Source organism: Panicum virgatum, chromosome 6K, assembly GCF_016808335.1.
Source record: "Panicum virgatum strain AP13 chromosome 6K, P.virgatum_v5, whole genome shotgun sequence".
In the NCBI taxonomy this organism is placed as follows: domain Eukaryota; kingdom Viridiplantae; phylum Streptophyta; class Magnoliopsida; order Poales; family Poaceae; genus Panicum; species Panicum virgatum.
In genome coordinates, this window is record NC_053141.1 from 46782794 (window position 1) to 46794959 (window position 12166).

Genomic DNA, 12166 nt, shown 5'->3' on the forward strand with positions numbered 1-12166 from the left:
CCGAAACGAAGTTATTCGGGATAGGGTCGGGGTAGCACCAATTGAGGAGAAACTTACCCAGCATCGGCTGAGATGGTTTGGATATGTCCAACAAAGGCCTTCTGAGACGCCGGTGCGTAATGTGGTTCTTAAGCGGATCGATAATGTAAAGAAAGGTAGAGGTAGACCTAATCTGACGTGGGATGAGTCGGTTAAGAGAGACCTTAAGGATTGGAATATCTCTAAAGATATAGTTTTATATAGGAGCGCTTGGAGACTAGCTATTAATGTGCCTGAACTTTGAACTTATTTCTTTCGAGTTTCATCTCTAGCCTACCCCAACTTGTTTGGGAAAAAAGGCTATGTTATCGTTGTAATGGTACATTGTACTTCCAAATAGTATTAACGTACTTGCTATACACCCCTCTGTCAGCAATAAATCTGTACATTGATTTGTCTAATACCCACTCTGGCTCCCCTTGATCGAGGTGCTGTCTTGCAGAATATACAGCAGGGCCTCCCATCGCTCACATTCATCATGGACTTCCATCAAGTGAAAATGCATTTTCATAGTAAAAAAAAACGACATAAATTCCACAAGGCACGGGCACAAATTTACTGCCCAGGGCAGTATAATTCACATAGCATGCATCAAGTGGTTCAATACTTTCTAAATAAAGGGACACAAGTAAAACCAGTAAGCTAAATACTGAAAGGAAAACACCTCACTTAGAAGATGTTGATGACAATACTCAGGTTCAATACTTATTTGATGAAGAGGCACAAGTAAAACCAGTAGGCTAAATACAGATAAACGGGGCAACAATTCCACACCAATAATTTAGAACACATTATTTCTATGTTGAAGAATATGTGGACGATAATACCAATATGGCTCGGGCACAGGCCATCTGTCATTGAAAAAGTTTTCAAAAAGAAAAAAAATCGTGTGACTAAATTTCCATGAAAAGAATGCAATAAACACAGCATTGAGACGAGTCCAAACCTGTACAGGTCACCTTTGTCGATACTCTCAGCAGAATTATGCCTACAAAACATCAGGCAAAATTTCAACATAAATAATAATAGAACTGCCTACAAAAGCATCAGACGATAATTTAATGGGACGTGATGTACGTCGAACTACGTCATCCGACGGGCATACCACACTCAACAACCAGCAATTCACTGTGCATTGTTGCTTTTCATTTGGGCCCAACCAAAAAGAGATTTAATCAGTACACAGCGTCATACGCCAGATGGAAGACAATCATACATATAGATGTTTTGAATTCTAATTCTAACATACTATAACAGAACTAGATTGAACAACAAAGTATATAGGCTTAATGGGGTCTAATGCTGCTGCTGGCTCATATTTCAAATCTACAGCTTGCTTGTTACATTGAAATCCAATAACCTATGAAACCCTCAATAATAATTGTAGAAAGGTAGAGAGATGGGGAAACACCGCACACCCTAATGGGGGGGAGGTGACCTTTCATTATATAGCGCCAATGGCTTGGAGTACAAGATGTACATGCCCAATATGGGCCGACATGCCCAATATGGGCCTATACAAATACATAGGCCTATACGATGCCTAATACCCGCCCGCAGTCGAAGCGTCAGGCAGTCGGACGTAAAGACTGAATCTGAAATCCTGGGACAGCTGGACAGGTAACCCCTTCGTCATAATATCAGCGAACTAATACTATGACAGCACATGGAGGACACGAACTTCTCCAAGAGCCACCTTCTCGCGGACGAAGTGGATGTCGATCTCGATGTGCTTGGTACGACGGTGGTGGACCGGGTTGGCTGTCATGTAGACAGTGCTGATGTTGTCGCAGTAGACGACTGTAGCAACCTTCAGCGGGATATGGAGTTCCTGAAGAAGTTGCCGCAACCAGCAGCACTCGGCGACGACGTGAGCAACCGCCCGGTACTCGGCCTCCGCACTGAACCGGGATACCGTGGTTTGCCGTTTGGACGACCAGGACACCAGGCTGTCTCCTAAGAAGACACAAAAGCCTGATGTAGAGTGGCGGTAGTTTGGGCAACCTGCCCAGTCAGCGTCAGAGTAGGCGACCAGTTTGTCGACCGGTCTAGTGCCGATGTGAAGATCGGCTGAAAGGGTGCCCTTCACATACCGGAGGATGCACTTGACCAACGCAAGGTGAGGCTCGCGCGGATCGTGCATGAACAGGCAGACTTACTGCACTGCGTATGCAAGATCAGGTCGAGTCAGCGTGAGGTACTGAAGGGCGCCGGCGAGACTCCGGTACTCGATGGGATCGACGACGGGGGAGCCCTCAGTGGCAGAGAGCTTGGCACGAGCGTCAACGGGTGTCGATGTAGAGCGACACTCGGCCATGCCTGCTCGCTGAAGAAGGTCCAGGGCGTACTGTCGCTGGGAGAGGAATAGCCCGTCGGAGGAACGTGTGACGGAGATCCCGAGAAAGTGGTGGAGATCGCCAAGGTCCGTCATGGCGAACTTCGAGTGCAATCGCTCGCTGATGCGCTGCAGGAGAGCTGGAGTCGACGTAGAGGAGCAGGTACGCCGTGGCACCCCCCTCTTGTGAAGCACAAAGAGGGAGGTGTCGGATGCCGAGGGAGAGAAGCCAAGCTGTCGAAGATAGGCGGCGAACCGCTGGTACCATGCGCGAGGAGCCTGCTTGAGACCATAGAGAGATCACTGCAGGAGACACACATGGTCAGGATGAGCAGGGTCAACAAAGCCTGGAGGCTGCTGACAGTAGACGGTCTCCTCCAAGTGTCCGTGAAGAAAGGCGTTCTTCACGTCCATTTGGTGGATCGGCCAACCCCGGGAAGCGGCGATGCTGAGGACGACGCGGATCGTCGCCGGCTTGACGACAGGGTTGAACGTCTCATCGTAGTCGATGCCGTGGCGCTGAGTGAAGCCGCGAACAACCCAGCGAGCCTTGTGACGGGCAAGCGAACCATCGGAGTGGAATTTATGCTTATAAATCAACTTGCTAGTCACAACGTTCGCGCCTAGGTGTTGTTGTCGATGAGGGCCTGGTACTCATCCGCCATGGCAGCACGCCACAGGGGATCGGCGAGAGCGCTCCTGTAGTTCCCTGGTATCGGGGAGACGGCGGTGGAGACGAGGGCGACCTGTGCTGTTAGTTCGAATGGCCTAGAGGTAAAAGAACTAGAAGCTGAAAACGAGAGACGCACATGTTTCCCAAGCTGGCACGAATGACAGATAGTGTTTGGTGCCTTATTACAATGGATAAACTGATTATTCCTAAGGATGTCGATGGCAGAGGATCCTGGATGACCCAGACGGTGATGCCAGAGGTCGGTGGAGATGGCGAGATGGGCTTGTGGTGCTGGTGGGGCGGCGGGGAAGGTGTAGAGGTCGCCAGCACTATTGCAGCGAAGCATCACACGGCTGGTCAGGATATCCTTCACAGAAAAAACTCAGTGCATCAAATTCAATGGAACAGTTGTTATCCCTAGTAAACTGGCGAACAGAAAGGAGATTGCGCACAAGGGATGGAACAACTAGAATATTGCTAAGAAGAAAATTAGACGCTGCTGTAGGAAGGATTGACTCGCCACGACAGGTGATAGAAATAGTTTGACCATTGCCAACAGTGATGAAAGAATGAGAAGGAAAACGGGACAGGAGTATACCATCCGTGGTGCTCATGTGTGATGAAGCACCGGAGTCCATGACCCAGGGACCCTGGTTTTGGAGCGCCATCTGGTTGAGAGCAGTGATGAGGCCAGCCTGGTCCCACATAGGTGTCGGCGAGGACACCTAGACAGGAGCGAAGGCGGTGTGCGCCTGAGGAGCGGCGCCGTGGATGCCAGGGCGCCAGGCGCCGGCTGCAGCACCCTGCTGCTGGGGCGGATACGGACCCTGGGGCGCCCAAGGATTGTAGCAAATCCAAGGGCCCATGGGGCGGTAGGGCTGGGGGGGGCTGTAGGAGGTGGCGCCGCTGTTGCTCTGCTGCTGCGCGCGGCCGCCGCCGTAATTGCCCTTCCGGCTGCCCTTCTCCTTGTTGCCAGAGCCACCGCCAGGTCTGGGAGGGGCCGTCTGGCCACCACCAGTGCCACTGGAGGAGGCGCCGGTGGTGCTGGAACGGCACCCGCCCGGGCTAGTACAGCCGGAGCCGGTAGAGGCGAGGAGGGCGGTGTTGGCGATGGCCTTCTCATCGTGGGACAGCCGGGTCTCCTTGAGGACGAGCATGTCGTGGGCACGGGAGAACGTCGGAAGGACGGTGGAGTTGGTGATGTCGTCGACAGTGCTGGCTTAGCGAGGGTAAAGCCCACGCAGCATGGCGAGGACGAGCGAGCGGCCCTCCACAGGGTGGCCGACGGCACGGAGTTCAGCAGCCTTCAACTTGATGCGCTGGCAGTACTCCGAGATGGTGGAGTCGCCCTGGGTGAGCGTATGAAACTGCTCGAGGAGGACGGCGCGCGGCTCCTGGTTGGCGGTGAAGAGGTCCTCGATGGCCGCCCAAAGCTGCCGGGCGGTCTGATCATCGCCGGCCAAGGCGAGGTCGAGGACGGAGTCGCCGACGGAGCCGAAGAGCCAACTCTTGACGCAAGAGTCGGCGATGACCCACTGGGGGTCGTCGGAGTGGGGGGTGCCAGGAGCGTCGATGTGCGGACGAAGACCGAACTTGCCGCACAACACCTTGAAGTAGGACGCCCACTTGTAGTAGTTGGAGTTCATCTCCAACGTGAAGGGGGCGTGGGTCTTCACACAAACAGCAGCAGCCGGATGGATGAAGATGGGTGGCGCAGAGTCGTCGGGGCCAAAGGAGGCGCTGGAAGAACTCGACATGGTCGAGTTGGTCAGGGCGGCGGACGACATGGCGACGAGGGGTGGCGCTGCGCAGTCAGAGAGGCGGTGCAGGAGCCGGGGTGGACGCGCGGGGAGGGAGATCCCGGCCCGGGGCTGGCGGCGGCGCGGCGTCGAGGGTGGACGTGCAAGGGGGATCCCTGCGCGTGTGAGAGGAGAGGCGGCGGCTAGGGAAGGAACCCTAGCGCCTAAGGCGGAAGCGAAGGAGAGAGGATCTAAAACCCTAATCTCGTGATACCATGTAGAAAGGTAGAGAGATGGGGAAATACCGCACACCCTAATCGGGGGGTGACCTTTCATTATATAGCGTCAATGGCTTGGAGTACAAGATGTACATGCCCAATATGGGCCAACATGCCCAATATGGGCCTATACAAATACATAGGCCTATACAATGCCTAATAATAATAAGTAATATAGTTGGCCTCAAGCTAATAATAGAGATTCAAGAGCAATGGAAAAAATCCACATTACGAATATCAGTGCTATACTGGGCCTATGAAACGTTGAATTGGTTTCAAGTGCAAAATCCACAAGCTTGTCGAAGACATACCCATTTGCATCAAAGTGCCTCAATAGTTCCTGAATTTTTTCCCTTGGAAGGTACAGAGTTTCTTTGTCATCAATAAAATTCATGCCAACAAAATTCCCACATATATCAATAAGAGGCCCTCCAATCCCAGCCTAGCAAACAATGAGCAAATAAAGTGACACCAGATAAGAGATACACAGAAAAAGATCCTATTTCAATTCAAATAGTTTCGCAGACTCAGTAATGGTTGACTTACTCATTTCTCATAAAATAATTAATTTGCACCATCTAGAACACAAAATACTATCAGCACAAAATACCTTGGTGATTTTACATGTGGAGGTCCCAAGCTCTTTGCAGTCCAGTTTGCTTGGTTTGTCAACCAACTCCCCCTTTGTGGCCATTAACTTGCAATTTTTGAAGCAAAATCCTACAGCCACTACATCGGTATTAGGGGCAAAATGAATATCTTTCTCAAGTTCTAAGGCACGAGGACTGCGGAAACAGATGATGTCAACGGTATTAGGGGCAAAATAAATATCTTTCTCAAGTTCTAAGGCACGAGGACTGCGGAAACAGATGATGTCGACAATTGCAACATTATAGCGTAAATCATAATGTTTCAACACTGCTGTCACACGGCTTTTATTTTGAAGGCACACTTCAATCTGCAGTGACAAGATTAGAGTTAACCATCATTATAAATGGGCATACATAATAAAGAGAAAATAATGGATAAAAAATACCAGTACTAACCCTCAAGTTATCATAAATCTTGCTTTTATCATCAGTACTTCTAACAAGGCTTGCTGAAGTCAGAATTCTTCCAGGGTAACAGTCTATAAATACGCCCGTGCAAGCAAAATGCCTTGAACCTTCTACACAGATCATAATATGATCATTAATTATCAATCCGATAAAAAATATAAAACAGTAACATGCAATTGAGCGTATCGGAATATAATCACCATTAAATGATGCAAGCGCGACAACACATTCAGACAAAGTTGAACTAAGTTCTTTACTGAGTGTACTCCAGATATCACCCTCAAATTTATCTTCAAACGAATTGTACACGCGCATCACAGAAAGTTCACCTGTTTAAAGAAATATGATACACAGGTGCTTGAATATAGCTGCCAACACATTCAACATAAAGGGGTACGCATGAAAATTGGGGGCAATTACACACCAGTTACAATAAGTTTCTTTGGGATGGGATAATCACTGCGTCTTGGAACTTCACAGAAAAATTGAATGGAATCAGATGCAATAGGTTAAATAAATTAATGAATATATGCAATAACTCATGAACATGTACTAAAATAAAAACAACTGTTCATTAAGTTACATTTGTGTATCGCAATTGTGATTGGTGTTTTTGTACCACAGCCCCCTTGATTATTGTCAGTCCTGCACAGAGCAGACAGAACATGTCATGATAAATCATAGAATGACTATGTTAATGACCAAAACACAAATTGAATCACCAAAGAAGGTGAAGGTTGGAAGTAGAGCAACCAGATTACAGACAGTTCACAACTATAGATTTTAGATAAAAAATCACACCTAGTATCCAAGAATGTCATGGACGTACATTACATGGTCTGTATTGTAATTTGGGATGACAAATTGACCACATTTTCACTCAATGGCTAGAATGCATGCCAACATGGCATGTGGTGAGGGCACAATTGTTCAGGTAAGGGCATCCCCAACTCCGTGTAGGATAGTGTCCATGGCATTAACTACATTGCCGCATAGAACTTTTGGCTTATGTGGCACTATAATAAATGAGAGAGAGAGAGTGAAGAGAGGAAGAAACTGGGTCTCATGCAAGACCCAGTGTCAACACGTAAACTAATGCGCTAGACACTACAAATTGTGCATTGGAAGTGAGGTGGTGTCTTCATAATAAATGGATAACAAATATGATAGGTGGAGAAAATAGAATGAGTTTAATACGAATCCGTACCAAGACATCATGGGTTTGTAGAGTATAGTTTCTAAAGGTGGTGTCTTGATGATGTGGCAACATGGACACTACCCATAGACACTTTTTGTTGGGATTGCCATAAGTACCAATATTTAATTGGGCCAAGGAGAAATGATCATTGACGCAAAACAAGTAGAAACATCATTATTAAGATACAAATTGGTACCAAATAGCTAATTGTCAATTAGGATGAACTAATAAACATAAAAAAACTGACTTCAACGTAGACTGCTTTACAAGCTCAAATAGGAGTGAGATGCAGGATATGACAGTGGACGCTGGACAGACAAGCATGGGCAAGCCAATCAAGGAAACTAAAACTGCAAGTCCAGAAACACCAACCTAAATCCAAAATGCTCCAAGCTCAATAAGAGTGGGATGCAGGATATGGTAGTAGACAGACAAGCATAGGAAAGCCAATCACAGAAATTAATAACTGAAGTCCAGATATACCAACCTAAATCCAAAATGCTCCAAGCATTCAATAATTTTGTCCCGGGGTACAAATACAGCCCTTGCGCCTCCACGACAGATTATTCCAGCAAAGCTCCCACCAAAACCAAAAAGGGACCTCCAATCAAAGCCTGGCACAAAAGAAGTGACAATGAAGAAAGCTAGAGGAAAATGAAATTTACACAAGTGACAAATAAGTTATGTGAAAGGTTAGGCTAGGTAATGCACATAAGTTATTTCCACCACGTAGAAAAGTAACAGAACCACAACCCACCATATCAAGTTCACAGAATTCATCATTTAGTCTGCCAATCTCTATCCCACATGTGGTTGTTAACAAGCCGGAGTCGAAACACCGCTGCACAGCTACTACCTTAGTGGACTCATCAAATTGCACCTGATGCCTGGAACTAATTTTTGGTGCGCAAAAACCATGGAGACGCTCAATGTTGACAACAGCAAGATCATACTTCAAATCATAATGGTGCAACCACCCAATGACAACTAGATCATCTGGAAGGCGCACTTTAATCTGCAACGATCAATTAAGCAAGAAGAGGTGTACTAGATAAAATACTCTTACTAGTAAATAAGCAAGAAAAAAGAAGTATAGAGAAGTTAGCAAAACTAACCTTCAAGTTATCAATGATCTTGTTTTCATCATCAAAAGACCTAACCAAGCTAGCTGAAGTCAGAACACTTGTAGCATCAGTACCTGATTCTGTTGGGATGAATAAGCCTGTACATCCGAAGAACATGGTACCTTCTACAGATAATCATACTTTCAACCATCAGCTACTGTCAAATTCAAAAAGGATGCGGAGAATAAAGGCTACATAACATATAATTACCTGTGAATGAAGCAACAGAGACAACACATTCACGGAGAATTGAAACAGTTAAGCTTGTGAGTTCACTCGAGGAACTATCACCATATTTACTCACATGATCATATTCAGCTTCGGATACCAAATCAATGCTTCAGATACCAAATCAATCGATCCTAGATAATTAAAGAAGCACGGTAAAAGAAAACAATTGTGAGTGTTACAGCGGATTGACAAAAAAAATGGAAGAATGGCATGGAAAACTTGTTATCATGACTCACTAGGCATCAGGGCTTCCTTTTGACAAGCATTTTTGTTTACAATCAAGTGTGGTGTGTCGTTGCCTGTTCGCTTGCGCTTGGTAATCTGATGCTCTGTTGTCACCATTTTCATGACCCTGAAAATTAACGATTGTACGAATGTTACCGTCAAATATAATTCTCCAAGCATACAGTGACCTAGTATAAGACTTTTGATATCTGAAAAAGTAAAAATACAGGTATTTTCACAGAAGGGGCCCAAATGTAGTGAAGTACAAATGAACATTGAGAATAACAGGAACAGTGCAAAAGATGAGATGACACGCGATAAAAAATGGAGAGCGAACATTAACTCAGAAAATGCAGCAGCAGTTCTAATGAACAAATACATCCCCGGTAATTTAATCAGGTTCCGGCAAAAACTAGGGTTATCCCAACAGTGCTGGAGGACAAGAAAAGAGGCATCATCAACCCATTTTGACCAAGTAAACACACGGTTGCCCCGATTTTGACACTTTTTGCTATCAAAGTAGGCAAAACAAAGCACCCAGGGATGTTATAGATCACATATGTCGTGGTGCTGCAAACCACAGCCGGGTGGCGGAAGGCACCCGCCCCAGCCCAGAGGGTGTGTACTCGGGGGTTAGCTAGTCCTAGTTCGATCTCTCTCAAGAACACGATGAACACAGCGGGATTAGAGTGGTTCGGGCCGCCGGAGCGTAATACCCTACGTCCACTGTGTGTTGTATTGCCTTCCCTTGAGAGAGAGAGTTGCGAGAGCTTGTGTGTGTAGTGTTGAATCTCCAGGGAGTCTGAGCCCTGTAAAACCCGTGTTCTAGCGGGCGTGCTCTCCCTTTTATATGTCCAAGGGGGGCACGTACACTGAGCGGGGCCCCGACAAGTGGGCCCGGCGATGTATTATAAACTACACTTTGGCCTTCAATGCCTCAGATCCGGAGATCTTGTCGTCGGCTTCCGTGCGTAGCTTCTGACCAGGGATGGTCTTGAGCTGTTCTGTCAGAGTAGAGTCTAGCCTCTGGAGCCGCGCGTCGAGGTCATGATGAAGCGCCGAACTACTGACTCAGTCCGCTGTAGCAGCGTGCGCTGTTGCTCCAGTTAGTAGCTGCTCATCATGACTCGTCGCCCACGCGCGCGGCGCTGAGACACTGCTGCGTGCCTCGGTAACAGACGAGCCACAGTGTGGACTGACAAAAGCTGCCCCGTGCCCAGAGGCAGCAGAGCCCGCTTCAACCACTCGCACTTAATGCGGGTGGGTGAGGGAGCTTCCAGCGGAAAGCTTGCGCCCGCGCCCGCGTCTTCGTGACACGTGGCGGCTCCGGACCCCTCCCGAGCAGCTAGCTGAGCCGAGAGCTCACGGGGTCCGGATAGGCACGTGGAGGTCCCGGACCCATCTGCGGGAGTCCGGATGGCACGTGGAGGTCCCGGACCCATCTGCGGGAGTCCGGATGGCACGTGGAGGTCCCGGACCCATCTGCGGGAGTCCGGATGGCACGTGGAGGTCCCGGACCCACCTGCGGGGGTCCGGGTCCGCGGCCACAGGTGCTGAACATTTTCACCTCTGGGACACGTGGTGACACCGGACCCGTCCCCGAGCGGGAAGCGGGTCCGGGACCGTTGGTCCGGTGAGATGGAATCGGACCCCAGGGGTCCGGCTGCTCAGCTCCTTAGGGCGTAGTTATGGATAACTATGCGAGTCTTGGCACAGTAGGAGTGGGTACCCTAGTTGCAGGGTACCGACAACATAGGCTACTAGCAATCATCATGTGACCTTGTCATACACCCAAGTGAGATCCGAACATATTTTCTTTAAGGGACATTTTTCCTAATTCATGGAACAACATTTTTTCCAGCCATGGTACATCCAACTACGGTCTTCCATGACATAATTAATTATGGGAACCCACTAGGGTTGGTATTGATGTCCTCATAAATTAATGCCGCAAGAATAAACTGAAACAGTACATTAGCATGTCACTGTTCGCATCATGGCTAGCACATATATTGTGAAACTTGCAGCAAAAAGTTTATTAATATACAAATTATTACTATTAACAAAAGGAGAGGGGAAATGTGCAGTGAAGCAATGCAAGGTTACGAGGTAAAACCAGCTTATGTGCTAAGCTTAATTCATTTCATGGCGCCTGTTTTTCTAATAACAGTTGGGAATAAACAATCCAATTGGGAATAAACAATCTAATTGCCAACCTTGTTAAACAAGGGCACTGAACTGATCTCGAAGACAAAATAAGCTGCTACAGTTTCCCAGAAGTATATCGGTGCACGAACCACACTTAAACAAATCAAGAGAGTGGCTTATCAATGGCTTACTACACGTGCGTACTGAAATCATAGCCTAAACAGTCATCTTGGGATCACACAACCATATTACATAAATCAACATCGAAACCCCATGCTATAATAACATTCAGGAACAGAAGCAGATCATAGTCAATGCGCACTGCAAAAGCACTGTGAAAAGAGAAATTTTCCTTCTCACCTTAAGCCTTTCTTGAACAGCGGCACAGACACATAACTTTCTTCCTTGTCGCCGTCCTTCACAACGGTAGGGTTTAGAGCGGCGGACCCGAGGAGAAGTGGGGGACGGGCGACGGCTGTCGGATCCTGGGAGGACAATCGGCGGCGGCCGGAGACAGAGGGACAGAGGAGAGCGGAGCAAGCTGCACGCGAGAAGTCCGGAGCCGGCCGGCTGCGGCGTGCGGCCGCGCGAGCGGGGGGGCCGACGGCTGAGGGCGGCGGACGGCTCGACTGGGGCCGTGCGGCTCTGGGGCTGGAATTTTGATTTCTTTTCTCGATTTCACAAATTTCTTTTTTATTTTTATTTTATGGAGCACCTAAACTACCCTTTTTAATTGAATCCCACTTTGATTCCTCCGCCCCCTCCTCTCTCTCGTGTTGTGGCCTTGTTTGTTTGGTTGATCTAGCACCCGATTTTCGAAAAAAGAATCTCGCGAACATGAGTTTTAAATGCAGTTTATTTATAAATTTTTTTAAAAAAAATGAGTGTAATTTTTCGTGATGAATCTAATGACAGTAATTAATCAATGATTTGCTACAGTAATATTACAGTAAACATTATCTAATCACACGACTAAAAATCTCATTAAATTCTTCGGGATTCCTAACACAAGAATTCTGAAATTGATTTTGAAAACTAACTTAAAGATTGATACAAACGCACAAACCAAACGGGCCGCCGTTGGTCAAGGGCGTCCGTGCCCTCCTCGCTTCTGCTCC

General features: G+C 47.6%; 1 protein-coding gene across 1 annotated transcript; it reads right to left on the reverse strand.

Moving 5' to 3' along the window:
* Positions 1–571: 571 nt before the first annotated feature.
* On the reverse strand, positions 572–11811 carry LOC120713585. Its single transcript, XM_039999515.1, has 14 exons — positions 11409–11811; positions 8912–9027; positions 8655–8806; positions 8436–8569; positions 8068–8335; positions 7808–7934; positions 6706–6767; positions 6547–6594; positions 6323–6451; positions 6111–6232; positions 5675–6022; positions 5376–5506; positions 986–1027; positions 572–890 (listed from the first exon to the last, which is right to left on the reverse strand). The coding sequence occupies exons 4-14, from the start codon at positions 8559–8561 to the stop codon at positions 821–823; spliced, it is 1473 nt and encodes a 490-aa protein (XP_039855449.1). The 5' UTR covers positions 8562–8569; positions 8655–8806; positions 8912–9027; positions 11409–11811; the 3' UTR covers positions 572–820.
* Between the last annotated feature and the right edge of the window lie 355 nt (positions 11812–12166).

What these genes read in the sequence shown, in the direction of transcription:
- LOC120713585 (XM_039999515.1), bottom strand. Translation starts at nt 8,561, where the DNA reads ATGTTCTTCGGATGTACAGGCTTATTCATCCCAACAGAATCAGGTACT. An exon ending in AAAGAAACTTATTGTAACTG is followed by an intron (nt 6,452 to 6,546) that starts GTGTGTAATTGC and finishes TTCTTTAAACAG; the next exon opens with GTGAACTTTCTGTGATGCGC. An exon ending in CCACATGTAAAATCACCAAG is followed by an intron (nt 5,507 to 5,674) that starts GTATTTTGTGCT and finishes ATTGTTTGCTAG; the next exon opens with GCTGGGATTGGAGGGCCTCT.